Source organism: Sarcophilus harrisii, chromosome 1 (genome assembly GCF_902635505.1).
Source record: "Sarcophilus harrisii chromosome 1, mSarHar1.11, whole genome shotgun sequence".
NCBI lineage: Eukaryota > Metazoa > Chordata > Mammalia > Dasyuromorphia > Dasyuridae > Sarcophilus > Sarcophilus harrisii.
In genome coordinates this window covers 152,327,053-152,352,453 of record NC_045426.1, presented here as the reverse complement: position 1 = coordinate 152,352,453, position 25,401 = coordinate 152,327,053, and the positions used below count along the sequence as shown (strand labels likewise).

General features: G+C 32.3%; 1 protein-coding gene across 5 annotated transcripts in view; it reads right to left on the bottom strand.

Moving 5' to 3' along the window:
- The window catches only part of KIF2A (kinesin family member 2A), a 97,472-nt gene that overhangs the window by 51,113 nt on the left and 20,958 nt on the right, over positions 1-25,401 (bottom strand). For 3 of the 5 annotated variants that reach the window (XM_031965425.1, XM_031965408.1, XM_031965422.1), the window contains exons 2-6: positions 6,001-6,095; positions 5,235-5,354; positions 3,412-3,466; positions 1,359-1,481; positions 574-674 (exon numbers count right to left, since the gene is read on the bottom strand). In XM_031965425.1, coding sequence (XP_031821285.1) covers positions 574-674; positions 1,359-1,481; positions 3,412-3,466; positions 5,235-5,354; positions 6,001-6,095 — 494 coding nt within the window. The remainder of the gene's footprint in view (positions 1-573; positions 675-1,358; positions 1,482-3,411; positions 3,467-5,234; positions 5,355-6,000; positions 6,096-25,401) is intronic. The other 2 variants (XM_031965413.1, XM_031965433.1) reach the window with 1 other exon arrangement.

Here is a 25,401-nt window from a genome sequence, read left to right as displayed (position 1 = left end):
ATTCAACTTCAGCTTTTTTCTAAAGACATCCACAATGTTTTTTTTTCTTACTCCTGAGACATTATTCACATTTCCTTCCCGAACTTCCTCAAAATATTCCAATTATCATATACAACAAGCCTACAAGGCCAATGGTGGATGAACACCATAGTGGTGGCCCAATGGGTACTGCGAAAGATGGAAGTTAGATGGCTGTATCTGCTAGGAGAAGTTTGTGTTGTATCAATTCATGCCTTAGAAAGACTAAGAAATGCAAAAGATTTTCTTTAAAAAAAAAAGTACAGACAAGTTGCTCAAGTAACTTAAAGATACAAAAGAAAGAGCACTGTGGCTACAGCTCAGATACTGATTTATATGGATGTTTCAATGCCTCATTACCCAATGAAATCCAAGAAAAATTTTGAAATAATTAAGAAAATTTTTCAAAAGAAAAAGGAATCAGAGTATGAAATGCTATATTATAAATGAATGCTATATAATTTTATTGATTAAAAACCAATCACTTTGATCAATAAGGCCTTCTAACTTCTAGATCACACTTGAAATATATAACTTTATTATTAGAATACAAACCTGGGCTCTTTTTTCTCTGAGTTCTTGTTGTTGTAGCCTCCTTTTCTCACGTTTTTCTTGCAATTTCTCTACTTCCTTCACACAATTGGATTTTCTCCGTGCTAAAAGTTAAAAAAAAAAAATAATTGATACAATCTACAGGTATATTTTCTCCTTATAATAATGATTTATAGGATTCATAGTAATATTTGCTAATGTCACCACTTAAATATTTCCCATTTTTAACTTTCATGCCATTAAAAAAATAGGCTCACATGACAATGCATGCCAAATATAACTATTTAATCTTTATTTAGAAGCTGCTTTATAAAAACTAGGAACAGGACAATATGCAAAAAAAAAAAAAAAAAACTCCACAACATTCTGATACATGTCATCTCTTGGTTTAGAATCATAAAGTCTTAGAGTTGGAAGGGAACTTAGAGGTCATCTGCTTCCTTCTACAGGAATTCCTTCTACAAATGTCCTAGTCAGATGGTTTCCCCAGCTTTTGTTTAAACAGAATTTTAAACTAAAAGTGCTGAGATATCCTTAAAAATTTGCTGTTTATAAAAACCAAATTATATATAATATAGAGGAAAATAAATTTAAGCTCAAATTGGTAGACCAAGGATGTGAGAACACAAAATTTAATTCTTTAGAGTAAGAATCTCAACACAATGAGACACAGACAATAATCAATCGGGTTTGAAAACTGACCCTTTCCTTTGAGGACTATAAGTTAGACCAAGAGAGAATACATGTATGTCTGAAATCAATGAATCCTTGATACGTGGTTTACATACAAGGGGGTCCAAATTCCTTTTTTGCAGCTTGAACTGGAGATATATCTGAAACACTACCATTCTGTTGTGTGGCGGAAGACTGTTCAGGAAACTGACTAGGCCGTGAACGCGCAGAACCAACCACTGCAAATAAAACAAGATTATTCGTGGCATTAATAAAAACAACTTCTACATAGTATTTTAACTTCAAAAGATGTATAATTCAAGAGTGTAGATCCTTCAACTGATCCAGAAATCTATATCTTAGTTCTAACAGTTTTTCATGAACTGCTAAAGAAAAAAAAAATATTGGCCTAGTGGTATTTTTTAACCTTGACTAGGTCAGAATGACTCCTTAAGTAGAACTCTGGGGTAAGGTAGATAACAAGGAATAAGCAACTAGACCTCAAAGACTTTTATTAGCTGTGAGACCAGGGGCAAGTCATTTAACATTTCTGTACCTCAGAAAACTCTCCAGAATTTATACTTGGTCATTCATGTACTTCTTCCCATACAGGAGTATAACAAATGAACTGGAAGGACACAGTTTAATGAGGCTGTAAATTATATCACATTTTTTGCTGTCATTAATTTAAAGTACCTATATGCATATTTAAAATCTTAGAAATATTCATAGATATTGTCAGTTTTATTCAATAAGAACTGACATAAGCATTGAATTATTGAAGAACTTATAATATATTTTTAAAGTACTATATGCAGATTCAAAAATAAAATTTTTACTAAAATAATTATACTAGTTGAACTGATACTCAATAATGAACGTCGACACCAATTATTTTTTTTTCTATAGAGGCTATTTCACATAAAAAAGGAAAAAAAGAATATAAAGTTCCATGAGCATCAAAATATTATAACAGTATGGAAGTTATAATTTTCAATAAGTGTATCAAAGACCATTTACAATGCAGACAATGTCCCTCCTCCCACCATATTCAATTCAATTATAGGAAACAGCTTTTTAATCTTTTCTTCCTCCCTCCTTAGGAATTCCATTGTTTGCAGCAGCAGTTGTCACTTAAAGACTGTAAAATATAGTCAGATCTTCTTCACTATGTGAACTGGGGTAAGTCACCATGACCCTCCCTGAAAGCCCAGATTCTTAGCTATGAAATGCAGGTTACAACATCTGCCTATAGGATTGTTGTGAGACACAAATGAAGTGATGAATACAAAGTGTACTGCAAACTTTAAATGTCATTTCTGGGACACTTATTTTTAGGTGTTTAAAAAAATATATATATATATATATATATATATATATATATATAACTAATTTACATAAACATGTATATGTAAAACTGGGGCAGATAATATTAATTTTGAATTTTGGAAGTTTGGTAAAAGAACTGAAAAAGACAGGAATTGTAATATAAAACCTGATGTCTAAAAGTAAACAGTAGAATGCTGAACTGTTCTTTCAGTTATTTTCAAGGTTTGAGGGGGAAATCCTGGGGATTGTACCTCTTCGAGCTACCCTCTTTCTCCAAAGCCCTAAATTTTGCAAAACTAAGTCAAATATATAATTACTATATTGAGTATTAGGTCTTAAAATGACAAATTATATAATTAGGTAGTTTTATCTGAAAGCATTATCATTCTTTTGAGTAAAAAGTATTTTACTCAAAACTAAAGTGGATTCCAAATGCATTGAAAAAAAATTAAGTATAATTTAAAGTTTCTTGTAATGGTGGAGAGGGCTAGGTTCAGAGTTAGAAAAAAAGTGGTTAAAAGTTTTTCAAAATACACATGCAAAAGCCTTTTAATTACCTTGGCAAAACATGCTAAAGCTTATAATGAATGACCACAGGCAAATCATTTAGCCCCTCAGTGCCCCAGGCCACTATCTTAAAATTAAATTATAGATAAATGGCTAATCTGTACTGCTGAAGGAAGGTTCCAATACTAATAAAATCATAGTTCTAGTCAAAAATAAAAACAAACAAACAAACAACAACAAAAAAAAAAACAACTCCCAAACAAAAAACTTCTATTTTATTTCCCATATCCATAAATGAAATTAGTATTAATAGTAGTCAAATTTATACTTTACCCCTATTGTCTCTTGCAGGGGGGTCATTCTTAATAGGGGCCACTGTCCGGCGATTCTAAGGAAAAAAATTTATTTATTCCTCTATATTCATTCATTATACAAAACACAATTCTAGCATACTTTTTACATTTAAAAAAGCAAGTCATAAAAATTATAAGAAAGATGCTAAAGTCAGAGGTAACCCGATTTTATAATTAATAGTATCAATATATTAAAATCTTTCCTATGAAAAATTCTGAAAAAAACACACAGTTCAGGGTCTGATAACACATTGAACCTTGGAAGCCACAGGGACCAGAGAGTTTAAATGATTTGCTCATAGTCACAACTATTCTGAGGCAAGATTTCAATTCAGGCCTTCCTGACTTCAAATCCAGTGCTTATTCACTAAACCATGATGCTTTTTATTTTTATATTTGCTTTAAATATTTTGTATTCACATAAAATATTTTAACATTTATATTTTAAATTAAATTTAAAGTTTGAGATCTAGATGAAAATGAAATCACATCTAAAATTAAAAGTTGTTTCAAATAGTAAACTGGCTCACTTTATCACACTGTCCACTTGAATGTCTTTATCCCTTGAAATTTATTATTTATAAATAGCTCAAAGCCTCAACTGCAATAGAACATTCCAAGTAGTTCCACAATTGAATCATGTCTATAATGATCACACTGTATCAGAACTCCTTAAAAGTCTTCAATTCTGGATGAAGAACTTGATGCTGAATAGTTGCTATGTTACTAGCTATGTCTTTAGCATAGTTAAGGACATTAATATAAATAGAAAGAACAACCACCATAAAACCATGAAACAATTAAGCTTGGGCCCAAAGAAGAAATGAGAAAACAACTCACAATCTCCTTTGGAGAGAGAGGTGTGTGAGAATGCAGGGTGGAGGTGATGGAACATGGAGTGTCCCACAAGTAAGTAACGGTACATGTAATGTCAACTGTTTTTGTTGTAATACTGATTGGTTTTGGTATTTTTTTTTCTTTGTAAAAAAAATTCTTTGCATTAATGAATGGTCCTCTTGGAAAGGGAAGGGATAAAAAAAGGAGGAAAAACTAAGCAATATAAAGACAAGGTGGCAATAAATTGCTCCTATGTCAGGCAGCTGATTATAGGGAAAAAAACATGGGGATATGGTAGATGACTGATGAATCATAATACTCAAATGTATCCAAGGAGTATTAGGTGCTGCAGAGGGCATAATATATTAACAAGAAAAATTAAGGAATTCAATTTAAAAGTCAAAGAAATCAAGAACCAGCATTTATTACTTTCTCCTTCCCTAAGAAGGTGACAAATGCAAACAGTTAAAAACTCTACATATACATATAATAATGAAATGCCCACTATGCAAAAATATTGGATACATGAAAACAAAAGGGATATACCTGACTAGAGGGATACCCACATATTAGTAAATATAGAACATATGACAGGTGGCATAATGGATAGAGTGCTGTCCTTGGAGTCAGGAAATCCCGAGTCTGAATCCTTAAAACATTTACTAATAATTTGTGTGACACTGAGAAAGTCATCTGCTATTGTATAGTAGGTACTAGCTGAGCTATGTGCTTTGAAATAAGAAAATTTAGGGTCATATACTCTATGAAAGGCCTGCAGCTAATACTTTATCAGATAAGAAATTCTAAAATACTTCTACAGATTCCACAAACTGAAAACCAGACATCTTTAATCACTTAGGGATAGGAAGAAATTGGTTACTCTCTAAAACACAGCTTTAATATGCCATCATTTCTGAACTACAAATTCCAAAGTGACTCCTTAAATATTCAATGATAATTACAAACCTTGACAATTTTGTTTACTTTAGCTGAAGGGGTAGGAGGTGGAGGTGTTTCTGGGCTAGGTTCAATTTCTTCATCAGGTGCAAGGTCAGGGTTAAGTGAAAAGATGCTTTCCAAGTCAATCTGTTTTTAGGAAAAAAGTAGACTTTTTTTTACGTAGGAGCATATTTAAAGCCACTTTTCATGTGGATTTAGAAAACAAACATAAACTTAATAGATAAAACAAAAGCAGCTTTTACAGAAATTCATTCTTACATAATTTCTTAAAATAGGAAACAAAACAGTTAAAGGCAATTATTAAGCCTAAATGTCATCTTAAAGATATATTCTGATGGATCTGTTGTCTGATTAGTTGTAGCTACATTTTCTACTAGTGCATATTACATATAACTTTGTCCACACCTCATTCCTGTTGCATATTAGATTGTCCTTTGAAAAGACATCTCCAGTAAAGTGTATTAGTATTCTGCTTTTTAATTTATTTTTACAGTTAACACTTATAGCAAGACAACCAATCAAAAAAATCAGTTCACTAAACTCATTATTTTAAACAGTTTTTCTATGAGAACTCACATTTAGGAAATCTGTGTAGCAGCAAATAAAATTCCTTTTCATTCTTAATCCTAATCATATAGTAAATAAAATCCAGAACATACAGTTGGAAGAATCATACGAAAGACTGGTTGAATAAAGCTAAAAATATCTAGAAATTTTAAAAATAGATCTTTATCATAAAATTATAAATGAAGCTCAATATAATGGTATATACCTCTTTGCCTTTTGTATCTCCATTTTCTATCCATTCAACAGTGACACTTTCATTATCTTCATTTAAAGATGTTACCATAGCTTGATGTATTCGACCTAAATGTGAGTAAGGTAGAAGGGACAAAATATCATTAACATGTTATTAAACTTTTTTTGTACCATTGTATTTTAACAAAAGGGTTTGTTTTGTTTTTTGGGGGGGAGCATGAATTTGGAATGAACAATAACTTAAAAAGTTATTGTTCATTCCAAATTCAAATAATGCCCATCATAAACATAGCTTCATCATTCACTAATTCAATAAACATTAAACATCTATTATATAGAATGCATTATGCATATCTAGGGGAATACAAAGATAAATAATCAGTCAACAAGCATCCATTAGGCATCAGTTTCTGGAATAAGATCAAAAAACCCTATCAAGGAATTTACTATCTAATTTGGGAGCCGACTTCTATACAAATAAATGCTAACTGTAAAATGTCAACTACACAAACAGTATAAAATTAGTTCATAGGATATATAGACTTAGAGGGGACCTTCTTAAAGCCAATCTAATCCAATCCACTTATTTTATACATGAGAAAAGGAAGGCTGAGGCAGACAAAATTATTAATTGCTCAAGGCCACACAGAAATAAACTGTAAAGTCAAAATAAATCTTAGAAACTAAATGGGATTTTAAAAATACCCTAATATGACCTTGTTTTAAAAAATATTTTTATAAATGGATTTCAACATCATTAATTTCCTTCGCAATCCTGTGCATTTTTGCAAAGTTAAACAGTTTGAGAAGAGTTTATAAATTTTACCAGATTGCCAACAAACAAAAAGGTTAAGAACCCCCAGAACAGTTTAACCCCTCATTTAATCCATGAATCTCACCAGAAAAATGGTGATAGGATCAATTCTCAAAATATCTGAAAGAGGAAAAAACTACCAAATACTTGGAAATATCCCTGAATATTATCTACCTCCATTCCTCTCCCAGGCAATTAAGGAATTATCAATAACTCACTCATATACTTTACCATCTATATAAAATTTTTAACTAATTTTAGACTAATAAAATATACAGAGTGAGAAAACTCCTTTTGAAGATATGGAAAGGAAACTGGCAATCATCTGCAACTGATATTACAGAAAAAAAAAACCACAGTCACTCAAATGAGTGAAAGATATAGGTAATCAAAAACTTGCTCATCTATAACAATGTATTTTGGTAAGGGAAAATGCGCCCTTAAAGATTTTCTTCCAAGGAGGTATCTCCCATGCATATGTCAAAATTATGGAAGTTCCTTGAAAAATGTTAACACATTATTTTTTCAAGACTTTTTGATAACTATTATCATAAAAAAGGGAAATTTACCTAAACCTGTCCTCATATTCTCTCACATTTTACAAACACAACAATAACAGAGTAAAAAATGCTTTATCCAAATTCTATCACTCAAATGATTAAGAAATTTCAAAGATATTTTGTATAAAGACATCCATATATAATGAAAAGTTATGGAAACTAGAATAACTAGTAAGATTACTTTACTTTTCTTAAGAATTTTCTATCCTTAAAAGATCTGGCAGGATTTTTTTTTTTTTTTTTGCTTTGGTTTTAATACTGTCAGAATGTTGTCTTACTGACAGCAATTCAAAAAGCAAATTGTATGTAAATTTTTTTTTTAATTTAATAGCCTTTTATTTACAGGTTATATGCATGGGTAACTTTACAGCATTAACAATTGCCAAACCTCTTGTTCCAATTTTTCACCTCTTACCCCACCCCACCCCCCCCCAGATGGCAGGATGACCAGTAGATGTTAAATACATTAAAATATAAATTAGATACACAATAAGTATACATGACCAAAACGTTATTTTGCTGTACAAAAAGAATCAGACTCTGAAATATTGTACAATTAACTTGTGAAGGAAATCAAAAATGCAGGTGGGCATAAATATAGGGATTGGGAATTCAATGTAATGGTTTTAGTCATCTCCCAGAGTTCTTTCTCTGGGCGTAGCTGGTTCAGTTCATTACTGCTCCATTGGAAATGATTTGCTTGATCTCATTGCTGAGGATGGCCAGGTCCATCAGAACTGGTCATCATATAGTATTGTTGTTGAAGTATATAATGATCTCCTGGTCCTGCTCATTTCACTCAGCATCAGTTCGTGTAAGTCTCTCCAGGCCTTTCTGAAATCATCCTGTTGGTCATTTCTTACAGAACAGTAATATTCCATAATACTCATATACCACAATTTATTCAGCCATTCTCCAACTGATGGACATCCATTCAGTTTTGTATGTAAAATTTTCAAAAGTTTTTGCAGCTAATTAAACATGCTTAAAAGAACTTCTTTGGCATTTTATTTCAAGAGATTTTTTTGCTTGAAAAAAACACATTGGTTTATTTTTCAATTCAGAATATTTTCTCTTCAAAAGTGGAAAAAACCTTGCTGGTGTCATACTATTACTAGTAGAACATCTCTAGAAATGATACGATGTATCTTTCTGATCAAAGAATGAACTGAATTTTTAAATATGTCACAACATACCTCTGGATAATATCTAATATTTTCTTCTTTCTCATCACAGAATGAACTTCTGTTTTATTTTTGTCATGTGTAGAAAAATCTGTCATTTCATTCAATGCTCAATGCTATCTTTTTGAAAAATCTAGCCATGACCTTTACACACTTTCTCTACTCACTTAAAAAAATCACTTGAAGATCTTAATTATGGAAAATTTCACTAATTAAAAATACTTGTCATTTCATTAATGTTGGTATTATGTTAATTACAGAATTATGAAAAAAATATAATGGTCAACTTTCTAGTAAAAAGTCATCCTAGTTTCATCTGATACAACAGAAGGAAAGCTTCATAATAGGGCTGTAAAAGCTTCCAACCACCCTTAATTCATCTAAAAAGGGCTCAAGCGGAGGTGATCAAAAGTACAAATCTTTAAAGCCAAGACTACAATAATTCAAATTAACTATATAATATCAATGATGAATATCTAGTACCTGCTGATAAAACAATGCGTTATAATATAAAAAATAGAATTAGGCCTAGTTCAAACTAAACACATTAAATTATAGCATAATTTCACTTTGTATGTAAAGAGTCAATTTTTTAAATTAAAGACCTTGAGCAGTAATTTTCATAGATCAGTAAAACTTTGAATTGGCAGTTTGAACAATACTGTTTAAAAAAAAAAGATTTTGAAGAATGGGAGTTAGGCAGGCAAAGCTGAGTTTTCTTAGAAATTAATCTAGCCAGAAACATGCAATTGGAGAATGAGGCAATATATGTAATATACATGCAATATACTCATATATGTAAACATATTTATAGTGCTATTTCTGTGGTGGTAAAGAACTGGAAATTAACAAACTCAATTAGAAGAATGTGGCTGAATGAACTATGGTACATGAATTAATGAAATATTATTATGCTCTATGAAATCATGAAAAGGATGGTTTCTGAGAAAGTATTAACTAATATACTGTGAAATGGGCAGAATCAGGAAAGCAATTCTAAAAGATTTAATGTTTAATGAAATAATCAACCAAGATTCATGAATAAACATTCTAACCACACCTTTTGAGAGGTGATGGAGTTAGAGTACAGATTAAGACTTTTTGGACATGGCTACTTCAGGAATTTGTTTTGCTTACCTATGCATATATTACAAGGTCTCTATTAACAATTGGAGATGTGGAGAGAGAGGCAAGGTAGTTTTTTGCATATTAGAAAAGAAAATGTGGTACCACCTCATATTCAAAGTGGCAAAAATTATTTAAAAAAATAAAACAATGTTGCTGAAGCTATTGACAATCAAGCAGATCTATTCATTACTAAGGACATTATACATTTGCAGAACCTTTTATTGAAAGGGGAAAAATTATATTCTTTTGACTCAATAATCCCATGACTGAGAACACGTCATTGAAAAGGTTATCAAAAACAAAAAAAGTTAACCAACCAGATTTTTAAAGAAATATGATATGCAAATTTAAAAAGAAATGAAAGCTTTCATTTTTAATAATATGGTTAAATAAGCTTGTGTTATAATGTATCACTGTAATACAATGAAGTACAAAGTAAAAAAAAAAATCCCCCAAAATGTTTATTAAATAATACAAAGTAGAAAGATTGATAGAAAAGTGATAATCACTGCATACTGAAATAAATTTTAATATAAATAGTTAAAAATAAACAAGTTTTGTTGGTTACACTGATGCTTAATGTTAAATTTCAATAAAACATTTAATTTTTAAAAGGGACAAATTCATGCTATTTTTTTTGATGCTTTTGGTCTTTACACTTTACACTTTGGTCACTTCTCATCTACACCTCTAAGCAAACTTTCCTTTCTGACAGTTATAATTAAGATCATATCTGCATTATATACTTCAACAACAATACTATATGATGATCAATTCTGATGGATCTGGCCATCTTCAGCAATGAGATGAACCAAATCAGTTCCAATGGAGCAGTAATGAACTGAACCAGCTACACCAATGAAAGAACTCTGGGAGATCACTAAGAACCATTACATTGAATTCCCAATCCCTATATTTTGCCTGCATGCATTTTTTTATTTCCTTCACAGGCTAATTTTATAATATTTCAGAGTCCGATTCTTTTTTACAGCAAATTAATAGTTTGGATATGTAAACTTATTTTGTATTTAATTTATACTTTAATATATTTAACATGTATTGGTCATCCTGACATCCAGAGGGGGGAGGGAGGTGGAGGGAAGGAGGGGGAAAATTGGAACAAAAGGTTTGGCAATTGTCAATGCTGTAAAATTACCCATGCATATAACCTGTAAATAAAAAGCTATTAAAAAAAAGATGATATCTGACAATTTATACATAATTTTTTCTAGCAGTTTTCTCTGGGAAGAAAGGGATATATGTTTCATTATTCTCTAGGTCGTTCACCGATTTTAATTACAGTTCAATCTCTTTTTATGTATCTTTTAATTTATATCATTATAATTATTGTCCTGTTACTTCTGCTTATTTCATCCATTCTCCATCAAGTCATTCTATCTTCTCATATCTTAGTTTTTATTAGGATATTATTCTATTATATTGATATCACAATTTTTCAAGCCATGCCCCCCACAAATGATGGCCACTCATTGCTTTCAGCTTAGCATGTATTGAACCTTTACATTTTTTTATTTTCCTGTAATATATGCTCCATAATAGAATTGCTAGAACAAAGGATAAGGATATACGTGTAGCCCCTTTTTGGTGTATAATTCCAAACTGAAAACAAGCACTGTCAAACTACCAGAGATCCACCAACAGTATGTCAGGTTGCCTGTCTTGTTGTTTGCATTTCTTACTAATAGTTGTTATGAGCCAGAACAATTCAGAAAATGTGCTCAAGTGATCCCTTACAATTTCGGATTCTTATTTTAAAAATTATCTATTCATTCGACAACATATATATTGTGGAATGGCTCAATTTTATACATATACACACAATGCGTGCATACATGTGTGTGTCTGTCCGTCTGTGTATGTGTGTTTTGAATATTAAGACTTTATTTTGGTTGATATTTGAGGTAAATGTTTTTCTGTACTTTACCAAATTAGCCAAGAAGTAGGCAAGGACAATCTCCACTACCTGCCCATGTAAGAGCTGACAGGACATTATATGCAAAAATAATAACTAAAGGATAGCAACTTGCCCCAGGACAATTTCTATCTGAATTTCACTGAAAACGATGTGAAGAATGAGATAATGTTTACAGATTTGAAAAGGGAGATTTTATGATGGCAAATCAGGACTAAGTGATTGCCAGAATAAATTACAGAATAGTTATTGTTAGAGACTTGTTAATATAGATCACACACAAAAATGAAATTGTACATCATCACTTCAGGCTTAAAAATTCAGCACTTAGCAAATACCAAGGAGGCTAGTAGGACAAATCAGAAACTTGGTATCATTCATGCAATGACAGTCAACAACTTCCATGATACAAATACAAACCTGAAATATCCTAGGAAAACTCAAACAAAAAACTTCTGGAACTGGACCATTATCCCAGACTAAAACATTGCTCATAGACATCTAGAGATAATATCGATCTATTTATGGCACTTTAAATAAATGTCACTATATCATATAATCCTCAAGCTACATGAAATAAAAAGCTTTTAAAACACTGGTTTGTATGGTATGCTTTCAGCTGACCTCCAGAAGATGAACAATTTTCCTGAATTACAAAAAAGCCCTATCCATGCAACAACCCATAAAATATTAAATATAAAAGAAAATAGCTTGATACATACTTTTCTTGGAACCATTTCTATTTGAACCCTATTTTTAAAATGAGGATGATACAATAATACAGTTTTTATTTACACTGATTTTAGAATTCACAAAAAGAAATCTCTATGCAACCATTTCATGAAGTAGGAAATATAAAAAAAATTGTTCCCAATCACACAGGTTGCCAGAAAGAATTAGAACTTAAATCTAGGGCATCCTGACACTTCCCTCCTTTTATTACACCAATGAACTCTGTCCAATTATTTAAATTTTTAATGTGTGATGGGAGGGGGAGAGGCCCTGATTCTGGCTCCAAAAGCCAGTTTAAGTTGAATATTTGTCACTCTCAACTGACTTTTAGACAAGTCACTAGATGTTCTGGACTTCAAAGTTATTCTCAGAAAATGAGTTTGGGGGTTAGATGACCTCTAAAGCTTTCTTTTCAGCTTTAAATCTATGATCCTGAGAGATCTGGAATAACTTTTTATCATAGAAAAACAAAACTCTTCTACAGATTTATAGACACTTCAGACCTCATCCTCCTGCAAATATTAGTCTCATACTGACCTCCAGAAGAAATACTTTCTCCGTACTATAGTAGTACATATATACATACATACATATACAGTACATACATACATAGTATAGGGAACATTCACAACCACTTTTTAATAGTTTTTACTTAATTTTTATGAATTTGTAATGTTAATTTAGTTTATTTTATGATTAGTTTTTGTTTGGGATTTTTTAAAATTTAAATTCTCCACAAATTTAAATATATTCTTCCCTTTAATCTAGTCATGTTTCTTACAGGATTAGTAAACTTATCAGGAAACTTAATGGCACAAATTAAGAAAAAAAAAAATCCACAGAATTATTATGATTACAGAGGCATAGTGTTCTTATTGTCTTGAAGTTAAATCTGAATCTAATGTGGATATTCTTCTTATTCCTAACCTCTTTTCAATGACTCTCTTGGTTGCTAAATCTGGTTCTTCCTTTAGATAAAACTCATATTAACTGAATTACAAGCATTAAATGTTGACTATGTGCTAGGCACTATGCTAAGCAATGATGACATCAAAAAATTGCCAAAAGGTCTCTGCTCTCAAGGTACTCATAATCTAATAGGGAAAAAAACATGCAAACACATATATAAAAATAAGATATATACAAAATAACCTAGAAGTAATCAACAGGGAAAGGCACTAGCCTAAAGGAGATCAGGAAAGATTTTTTGTACAAAGTGGGACTTGGACTGAGACTAGAAGAGGGAAGATAGAAGAGAAAAATTCTAGGCATGGGACTAGTAAATAAAAAAGTTTAAAATCAACAATAGAATTAGCCATCTGTTTCTTAACAGCTACATACTTTTAAGTCACAAACTTCCATTGTCTATTATACTCCAGGACTTTTTTCTCTGGTTCTAATCTTTGCAAAACTAGAATCTGGAAGAGAGGTTAAAGGCAGAAGAATTAATTTGGAAACCAACACTTCATCAGGTACACCATGTTCACATTCATGAACTACTCAATCATTACAGTGAAATAGTCTTTTTGACAGGCTTGTCTGTAATATTTACCTATACTTAGAAAAAACTGGAAATCTAAAATCCAAATCCTGGGAATTTTTCTGTTCAGGAAGGCTGGATTTAAATTCTGTTTTATCCTAAAATTCTCAAGGGTAGGCACACAATTTTTTTTTTACAAAGTCCTTATGGGGGCAGTTTAAATGGCATAGTGGATAGAGAACCAGCCCTGCAGTTAGAAAGGACCCGAGTTCACTCAGACACTTGATATTTACTAGCCTAGGCAAGTCACTTAACCTCAATTACCTCACACACACAAAAAAAAGATCAAAGAAAAGAAAGGTCCTTGTTAGAATGAAATAAAATTTAATGGGGGAGATAAGAGCAGGAAGGAAGTATTATGCTGGGAAGCTAATTTTTATCAGGTTATTAACGTAAACTAGGAATATATTATCATACTGAAAATTCCCCATCATGAGTTCCTGGCTCTTAATATGAAGAAATACATATTTATAAAGGTATTGTTGGACTGAGGATATTTACACTAGTATAAATACATTAAAACTAACTTATTTTAACATTGTCTTTGAATCAATGACTGGCAGACATGGGATAATTAATTTTTTAAAAAATGCTTAGCATCAGAGTTATGAAGAAACTTCAGAAGTCATCTAGTTCAACTTCCACATTTCACAGATAAAAAAAGACTTAGGTAATTTGTCCAAGATCATAATGTTGGAATATGAGAGAACTGGAGAACCTAGTACCTCTCTTCCATTCCACTAGTAGCTAGACTGGAGCAGCACCATATAACTTGGTATACCACACACTAACTATACTGAGGAAGTATAATGTATAAAGAACAAATAGCTGCAACAGACATTTACACAGTACTTCATAAACCTTTAAATCCATACCTCACCAACCCTGTGAAGTAGAGCAACTATTAATTACATTTTATAATTCAAGTGAGGCTCAAAGAAAAAACCATTTGACCAAAACTTCAGCCTGGGTCTCTTTTGAGTTAGACTAATAGTTCTTCCATTACATTATATCACTACCAACAAAGGAACTAAAAACAAACAAAAACAACTGGGAATCAGGTTCTGGTTTCAAAGGATGCCAATTAGGTGCTATTTCTTAATGTTTTCATCTTTTGCTGATAGAATATTCTTTGACCACCTTAAACTAAGCATTTGGATTGGATTTTTAGAGTTCATTTTCAAGTGTTCTCTATCTTCCCTAAAATTTCTTTCCCTACCCTGTTACTGAGCTGATACAAGGTAGATTATCTGGGTCTTGTGGGGATTCAATATGAATTAGCTAAATCTGGTCTTTTTATTTTTAATCTGGAATATGAATAGAAAAGTTTGTAATAGGCAGGTTTGATGATTAAGTTGAATGCTATTTACAGTGGTATTACTGGACAAAGTAGTGGTATTATATTTCACTACAGAATTGTTTAAGGACAGCTAAATGAAGTGGGCCTGTACTCAAGAAGACCTAAATTCAAATCTGGCCTCAGACACAGCTGTGTGACTCAGGGAAAATCACGGAACCCTATTTGCCTTGGTTTCTTCAAGTGTAAAATCTGGAGAAGGAAAAAGCAAACCACTTCAGTATCTTTACCAAGAAAATTTTAAATAGGGTCATGAAGAGTTAGACACCATTGAAAAACAATTTAACAAAAATAGACTTTTACAATTTACCACTAGATTTACTACATTTATGCTAAGTTTTTGCTACTCTATAGATAACACTGTAAAATTTTAATACCTATAGAATTTCACAGGGTTCTTGTGAGGCTGAAATGAGATACAGAATGTTTTGTAAAGGCTGACATTAGACACATGCCATTGAATTTGTTGAATACAACCAAAGGTTTTTCCTCCCCTAAATAGAGCCTATGAAATTGGTCAAAGATCCAAAAGTAGAATCAAAAAGCCCTTCATGAATTACATCTGGAAGAACCAATGTCGAGAATGTCAATAAACAATAACTAGACAAAGGGGTTTATAATAACAATTCAGAATCAGGTCATCACCACCAGAAATTATAGGATTATCCTTAAATAACCTGTACTTACTAATCATCTCAGGTTGCATAAGGAAATGATAAGAAGCAAAATAACAATTGTATACAACATAGCACTGCAGGTTGTAATAATTTAACACCTACAAAATATGTAAGAAACAATATACTGGCTATAACCAGATAAATAAAGTTTGCCATCTTTTATATTACAATAGACAAAAGGTATACTATAATTATTGAACAGAAATATACTTGATAATTAAATAAACTGCACTGGATCTGGAACATGATCACAGATAAAACTGTGGCCCACAATTACCTGGATTCATGATAGAATCTCAACTTCATAATAGTGTTCATATGAGAAAATGCCTTTCCAACATTTCTGTAATAATTTTTGCTTCCCTCCTCCCCCCCCAAGAAAAATTTTTTTAAAATCCTGAGAAACTTTGAAGAAGTACTGTTTATTCTGCAAGAATTCAAGATTAACAAACAAAAGAAAAACATTGATGTCAACTTGAAAGCAAAAACAGGTCGGAAGGAATCATGATCTAACCAGTCTTGCTTACCATAAAGTCACAGCTCTGTGTGCTGAAAATGGTAAGTCATTCTTGAAAATAAAATAAGTTTATATGTATACAATACTTTCTACAAATCTTAGAGTCTAAGAAATGACAAGTCTTGGAAGCTAAATAAATTTCAATGTGAATCTCCATAGGAGAATCTGAATTCCCCATAGGAGCTCTTAATGTTATGTTACTAAAACACTACCTAAAATGTTATCTGCCCTTTTTTTTTTTAGTGTTTGTGTATTTACTATAAGCTACAATTTTTTTTTTTTTTTAATTTAACAGCCTTTTATTTACAGGTTATATGCATGGGTAACTTTACAGCATTAACAATTGCCAAACCTCTTGTTCCAATTTTTCACCTCTTACCCCCCCACCCCCTCCCCCAGATGGCAGGATGACCAGTAGATGTTAAATATATTAAAATATAAATTAGATACACAATAAGTATACATGACCAAACCGTTATTTTGCTGTACAAAAAGAAGCAGACTCTGAAGTAGTGTACAATTAGCTTGTGAAGGAAATCGAAAATGCAGGTGGGCATAAATATAGGGATTGGGAGTTCAATGTAATGGTTTTTAGTCATCACCCAGAGTTCTTTCTCTGGGCGTAGCTGGTTCAGTTCATTACTGCTCCATTAGAAATGATTTGGTTGATCTCGTTGCTGGAGGATGGCCTGATCCATCAGAACTGGTCATCATATAGTATTGTTGTTGAAGTATATAATGATCTCCTGGTCCTGCTCATTTCACTCAGCATCAGTTCGTGTAAGTCTCCAGGCCTTTCTGAAATCATCCTGTTGGTCATTTCTTACAGAACAATAACATTCCATAATATTCATATACCACAATTTATTCAGCCATTCTCCAACTGATGGGCATCCATTCAGTTTCCAGTTTCTAGCCACTATAAACAGGGCTGCCACAAACAATCGTGCACATACAGGTTCCCTTTCCCTTCTTTAGTATCTCTTTGGGATATAAGCCCAGTAATAACACTGCTGGATCAAAGGGTATGCACAGTTTAATAACTTTTTGAGCATAGTTCCAAAATACTCTCCAGAATGGTTGGATTCGTTCACAACTCCACCAACAATGCATCAATGTCCCAGTTTTCCCGCATCCCCTCCAACAATCATCATTATTTTTTCCTGTCATCTTAGCCAATCTGACAGGTGTGTAGTGGTATCTTAGAGTTGTCTTAATTTGCATTTCTCTGATTAATAATGACTTGGAGCATCTTTTCATATGACTAGAAATAGTTTCAATTTCTTCATCTGAGAATTGTCTGTTCATATCCTTTGACCATTTTTCAATTGGAGAATGGTATAAGCTACAATTCTTGTGAATGTTATTAAAATAATATTTATTCATTAGACATATTTTCAAAGATATTCATATTAATGAGTAAAGAATAAGAAGAATGCTGGAAATATTTTATAAAAGATAAGTAGTTTTAAATCACTATCACAATATAGTGATTTCTAATAAGGATCTATTAAACAAAATCCCAAACATTTGGCATTTTAGCATAGAAAAAATGATTCACTGTTATCTTCTCTTATGGATAACTCATTATTTTAAAATGTAAATAAAATGTTATGAAAAATAAAGACTAAATTAAGTGACATGTATAATGTTCAAGTTTTATAAAACTATGATCCCCAAAGCACAGAATTTGAGGGTCAAACAATATGAAATAGAAGTGACTACTAAAGATAAACTAGCTGCAACCCCAAAAAAAAAAAAACATGCAGAATTAGCATAAAGGATGCTATCAAAGAAAAAGATGATCAAATAAAATACAATGGATATGTGAGTACAGAAATAACTTATGGACAGCCTGCATGATCTTCTGACATCTTTGTGATGTCACAAAAATGTAATAAAAATATTCACAACACATTAAATAGATACCTTCTGAAAAACTTATGAAAGAAGATGGATGAATGTTACATAGTATAGATATTGCCAAGATAGGTTACACTCCATAATATAGTAAGGATATACCCAAATTAATTAAGATCATATATTCTCTCTGTTCCCTAGCAGCTTGCTTCTTTTCCTAGGATCAACATATAACAGGTAAAATATATCTATTTCTTTAAGGTCTGCAAAAACTGTTGGGTCATCTAGACATGACCAAGAAAGCAAGGAAGGTGAAGGTGATAGTCAAAGAATAGACCATGGTATAATCTACTCTTCCAATCCTGAGTTAACAACTACTCCTACTTTGTTAGGAAGAAATGACTGCAGCCACTCCAAAATTAGCACATAATACCTAAACAAAGAATTGGAAGAACCTAAGATTCACTCATTACCTTCAATGACCTTAAACCTCATTCCAAACAGTTTTCTTGCTTTTCTCAACACCAATTCAAGATGTAGTAATTCTGAAAACTCCAGTCAATCTCATCTAGAGTAGGAACTATCCGGATTGTTAATTTTCACTTATATACATTTATTTATAAAGCCTCTTTTTCAGAATCTAGTGATTTACCATGAATATTAATCCCACTATACAAAACAGAAAACTGAGGTTGAAATATAAATTGGCTTGTCCAAAGTTGTATAGCTAGTACTATTAAGAGTAAGAATGTTAACGTAGGTTTCTTAAATCCAATCTATTCTTTCTATCACACTATACTACCATATCTCTCTAAAAGATCATAGTGTGTCTACCAAGCCTGTACTTTTGGAGTGTCCAGAGCTTCTGGCTCTACAGAATCCATCTTGGCAGACAAATTCAGGATTATCAGGGTTTACTTCATGATATTTAAGTATCTAAATAAGCACTATGTAATATGATAGTTATCATCATCATCATTATTTTTGCTGAGGCAATTGGGATTAAGTGACTTGCCCAGGGTCACATAGCCAGGATGTGTTAAGTGTGTGAGACCAGATTACTCAGGTCCTCCTGACTTCAGGGCTGGTGGCTCTATCCACTGCACTACCTAGCTGCCCCATAATGATTATTTAAAGACATGATCAAATAGTTTATGTTTAATACTATAGTAAATAAAAGAGACAAAGCATTAAGTGGCTAGGGAACAGGTTTGGTATTGGAACATTGGTACACAATGACATCATACATTTATTCTGGTGAATTTGCAATTAATTCACTTAACAGTGAAATAAGAAACATCAGGATCATGAAAGGATGGTTCACTATATTTCCTCAAAGCTGTTATCTTGTACAAGGATATTCTGAAGAATACTATAGGAATGAACAATGTTATAAGTGTCTCTGATGATAGTCCACTTGTTGCTTGCTTAGCCTAACATAAAAATGTAAAGACATTGTTGAATTATTTATCATAATATTGATAATTAGGTATTTAGTGGATAGAGTACTAGGAAGACATGAATTCAAATTCAGCCTTAAATGACTGTCATCACAGGGAAATACTTAACCTGTTTGCCTTAAGTTTCCCCATCTATAAAAATGAGCTAGCAAACCCCTATTTCTGCCAAAAATATACCAAATGCAGTCATGAAGAGTCAGACACAATTGAAAAGAAATAACAAAATATAAGTAGGTGCTTAATAAGTGCTACTCGATTGATCACAAGCATATGTCATGAATTTCCCATATCGATTTTCGGCCACTCTGTAACCTCTAGGCTAGCAATAACTCAAATTCTAAGGCTGTTTTTTTTTTAAACCCAAAGGAAATTATGAGATTGAAAATGCAGTATTTCAACAGAAAGGTTTTGTTACTTTGATCCTTTATCTATGTACCTCTTAATCATTCATGTTATCAAAAGATGTGGTCAACTGTGTAAAATCACCTGTAAAAATGAACATAAATAGAAGAACCATTGGTTCAAAGATTCAAAAATGGGAGAGATCTTCAATCCTCTCAATTGTAAAGATTAGGAAATAAGGTTAAATTATCTGCTTATGAGCACACAACTATGCAAACGACTAGTAATTCTTAGGTTACTGTTGTTTGTCTTTCATTCTTGAAGAGAACCATAACATCAGGGAAGTGATGCCATGCCATGCAAGTGAAATGAGGGAGGACCATGAAAGGTCCCTACCTCATCTCCCCCTCTCCCCGCCCAGTCATCTGGGTCCAGTGGCCAGACATAGATCAGAAAAACTGGAGATGGCCCTGGATGTAATGGGAGATCCTGGCCTTTTTAAGCTAAGGTCTTCAATAGATCTCAGTTTGACTGAGGCTGTGTTCATTCAATAATTAAGGTTAAGTAGCAACTGGGGCAAAGAATCATCTCTTTCACCTAGTCAAAACTGATAGCTAGATAAGGTAGACAGGCAGACAAATCTAGGGAGGGAAGATTTTCAGAGATTCTGGCCAAAGCAGAACGAATGCTATTTACTTCAATTTTAGTCAATCAGGACCCAAACAATGACCACCTATTGGTGGCCAACTGATGAAACCACAGTGGTTTTTGGTTTAAGGCACATTCCTTAAGAAAGAAATGTAGCCAATAAAACCCAAGATATCTTGGGAAGATTCAGAGATCCAAAAGACAAAAAAAAAAAAAAAAAAAAAGCTTTTAAGAGCATGTGTAGGTAAGGATATGATACTCTACGAGAACATAGGGAGGGGATGAGGAAAGGAAGGGAAAAAAAGAGAAAGAGAAAGGGAAGGAAGGAAGATTGTAGGAAGGAAGTTTTCCAACTGATTTCCGAACTGACAGTTTTCCAACTGTCCTTTCTTCTCAAAGAGGACCATGACATCAGAGAGCTGATACCATGACATGCAAGTGAATTGGATTTCAGTGAGGGAGAGCTGTGAAAGGTCACCTGTTTCACTTTCTCCTCCAGAACCACCTCAGTCCAGTAGCCAGATATAGATCAGGTACCTACTAAGTACTAAGCATGTCCAAAGGCAGGATTTAAACCTAACTATGGCTCCTAAGCTAAGTGACACTGTCTATCTTCTATAATATGTAATATAATCTTGTGATCTAACTCAATGTTGTCTAGTGCTACATTTGTCTATTATTAAAAATTATTTAACTTTCCAAGATCTTTTAATCTATTCCTTAAGGCTTCTGATTTACGCTAGTTAAAGTTAACTAAAAAATTTACCATAGGTGAGTCATTTTTACTAATTTCTCATTTAAAAAAAAATTAATGCCTTGTTTCAATAGGCTGTTACAACTTCTATCTTGGTCCAGAATATCTTTTTTTTTTTTTTTTTAATATGGTTAATTTGCTCTGATCTTTACCTTTGCTCTAACCTAATCTTATATAGTACATACAGCAAATTCAGAAATGAATGTTATACCAATTTTATTTGCTTAAATAATTTAGTTAAGTACTTGGCATCAGCTTCCAATTTTCTGCTAGGAGAGGTTTTCAAGTAGGCTATAAAGCTTTTACTCTCATTTCTTCATCCCCTGTTATACTTTCCAATATAATCTTTCCTTCCTCTATTCCTCGAATGTAATAATTTTCTAATTTCTCTGCCTACATTCAAGCCTCTCCTCTCACATCTAGTCTCTATACAACTGCCAAAGTGATGCACCTAAAGCACAAGTCATGTTCACAATCATGTCATGGTCCTTTCTCAACAATCTTCACAATAGCTCCTTACTGTCTACGATATGCAAAGCCCTGGCTGGCATTGAAAATATCTCACTCTCTGGTTACAGAATACCTTCTCCCCACTCATTATACCTTTTTCCTGTCAAAATGGCCATGTCATTTCTTACACACAACATCTTACCTCCCACATCCTGTGACTTTACAAGAATGTTCCCTATCATTGTAATGCTCTCCATCCTTACAAGCGCTCACAAGATGGTCAGAAAAAGCAATAAAGGACACTCTCTATATCGCTTAAGAACTTTAGAATTGATTGTATGACACTGGAGACACTCACCCCAGCATGGCATGTCCTCATCAGAAAAGGTGCTGTACTTTATGAGTAAAACAGAATTGAATTGGCCCAGAAGAAAATTGAGGTGCACAAAATTAAGAGAATCCACCCCAAATGTTGAAATGGACTGTGTCCGACCTGTGGCAGAGCATTCCAAGCTCTATGGATAGGATCAGCCATAGTCCGACACACTGTAATTCGACTCTAACATAGTAATGTCATTTTTGAGAATGAAGGAAAACAACCAACCAACTCCATCCTTACCTCCACCTCTTGGAACCTAGCCTACTTCAAGGCTCAACTAAAATGATGTTTATTTCTCCCCATTTATGGGTGCCTCCCTCAACTACTTTTATTTACTCTACAAATGTCTTATATATCTTTATACAGGCAGAACTTACCCTATTCTACATACCCTATGCCCATAAAAATTTAAGATTCTTGAGGGTAAGGACTACCTTTGCTCTTTTGTCTTTGTATCCTTAGTGCTTAGCATACAAAAGGCATTTAATAAATGCTTCTGTTGATTTCACATCAAAGTCAACAGACACCAAGGTATGTAGTGACTGTTTTAGAGGATCTAACCAGAAGGGTTCTCTTTTTTTATCCTTTAGTTTGCTACTATCTTCATTAAGATCTGTGTGTTTACTCTCATGAATGCTTCAAAACAATACTACCAAGTATCATATATAATCATGTTTATTATTGCCTTTGGGGACATAAAACCAACACAACTTAATCTCTCCTTCACCTTCCTTCCTATAGAAGCAACAATTTTTTTTTGTCTTATTAAATTTACAATGAGCATATCAACATAAGTGGGTTCAATTCCTTCAAAAGTATTTCAACTCCACATATTAATACTGCAAAAAGTTAAATTAATTTTCCTAAACAGTGTGACAATTGAGGCTTTTTAGTATTCTTTCTCTCCTCTTTTCTGCCACTATCACCACAAAAATGAAGAGATCTCATTGGCAAAGCTATCTTGTATTTCTGTATATTTCATGAATTACCAAGGCCAAAAAAAGTTTTGTTCCTTGGTAGGAGATTAATGTCTCCATACTTCACTTTACTGGTCCTCAGAAAGCAGTCTGTTGTCAGGTGTTGTAATGGAAGCAGAACTTGCCAAATCTTGTGCTCCGGTGACCTAGCCTTAAAGAACCCTGGAAAAGAAAGATCCTTGGAACAATGAAACATTGGTATAAGACTTTTGTGGAGGTTTGCATATTCTACACAGAGAAAATTAAGGCAAAATATGATGTAAATAGAACACAATATACATATATTTTTTAAAATCTGTTTTAAATTTTAAAACAGATTTTCACTGTTCTTTTTGTAAATTCTACATGACATTAACAGCTCACATATTCAAAAGCTAGCTATCTTTTTATCTATCTGAACCATTCCTCAAGTAGAAATTATAAAATTATTACTTCTACTTTAAAAATATTTTAAGTTTAGTCCACTTTTAAGAACTAAATTCCAGATTCATGCTAAATTGTAAAGGATTTAAAAACTATAATTGTTTTGGGCAAGGTTTTTAATTCACCAAATGCCAAAAATTGTTTTTCAACCATCAAATAATTTCAACTAAATTAGAAATGTAAATTTAGATAGGTAGTGGAGCTACTCAAAGCTTATATATTATTGAAGTGTCAAAAACTAGTTGTACATGTTGACAATCTTCTCTTGCTCCCTGAAAACAGTATTCCATTATATTTTTCTAGTACACAGCTGAATCCAGCAGCTGTGAGGCTAAGAACTGCCAGCAACTAATTAGGCTGGCATAAACCTTGTCTAGCATATAAAGTAAGATTCAGTTTCAAATACAAGATCACAAAAGCCAAATAAATCAGCAGAGATGTTAACAAAATTTCAGCACTCTATTTTAAAAAGTCGGAATGCTTAAAACTTTAGCTAATGTAAGTAAACTAATAAAAAGATATATTCAGGATATTAGAAAAAGACAGAAAAAAGCAATTTGTCTTTAAAAGATTACAAGCTTTGAAAATAGGTAGCAACTGCTTTTTTTACATATTAGGACTACAAATCTAAATTCTTTTACTTCTAATTTCAATATCATAGGTTTGGTATTCATTTTAGTAATCAGGCAGCTTTCTAAAAAGTCACTGCTTGTTTTTATTTACAAGTTTGTTTTTATAACAAATTTCATCTCAGCCTATCTATAAGAACAAGAGGTTCTTTAACAAGATGAATTATTAAAAAGTATGCAAGAATAACGTCCCTGACATTACAAAACCAAATCACTTATGCCAGTAACACCCAATCCTTTTGAAATCTACAATCTTGGAATATGACCAGAAAAAGTACTGAATAACACTTTAAAATGAAAATAGTACAACTTAGCATTGACTTCTTATTTTCACAACACTGGTACAATGTAAACCATAGCCAGGAAGGATTGGTTAGATAACTGGTGCTATTAAACTTAAAAATGGCGATATAAAAAAATAAAAGTTCAGGTTATTTAAGCAATACATCATAATTTCTCTAATTCACTATTAAATATCTGTTTAAAGGATCAAAAGCCTACTCCAGTTTCTACAGAACAAAATTCTTAACATCCCAAAATTCTAATGTATATGACTAAGAAATTTTAAGGGTGTATTTTATAGGAAAAATGAAGGTATAAGAATCTGACTACAGAATGCAAATGTTTCTTTTCTATAGACACACTCCTTAAACAAGTATTTAGGGAAAAACCAAAATAAGATATCCTTATTCTCAAATGAGAAATTAAGGCATCAGTGAATAACAAATAAATGTCAATATTGTTACTAAGTTTTGGTTAAAAATATACACAGTTATTCTTTACAAATAGTTGGGGGGGAAATTGCCTGGTACAATGGAATATAATACAAGAATTAGGAGTCAGAAAATACAAGAGTTCACACCTGAGGACTGCGACTTCCTAGCTACTAACTAGCTAAGTCATATAACTTGAGTCCGTCATCACATGATCCCTTCAAACATCACTTTATTCATTTGTAAAATTAGGATAATACTTTTTGAAGCCTGTCTACCTTATGGATTTGTTGTGAAGAATCAAATGAAAATATATACTTTAAATTATTTTTATCAA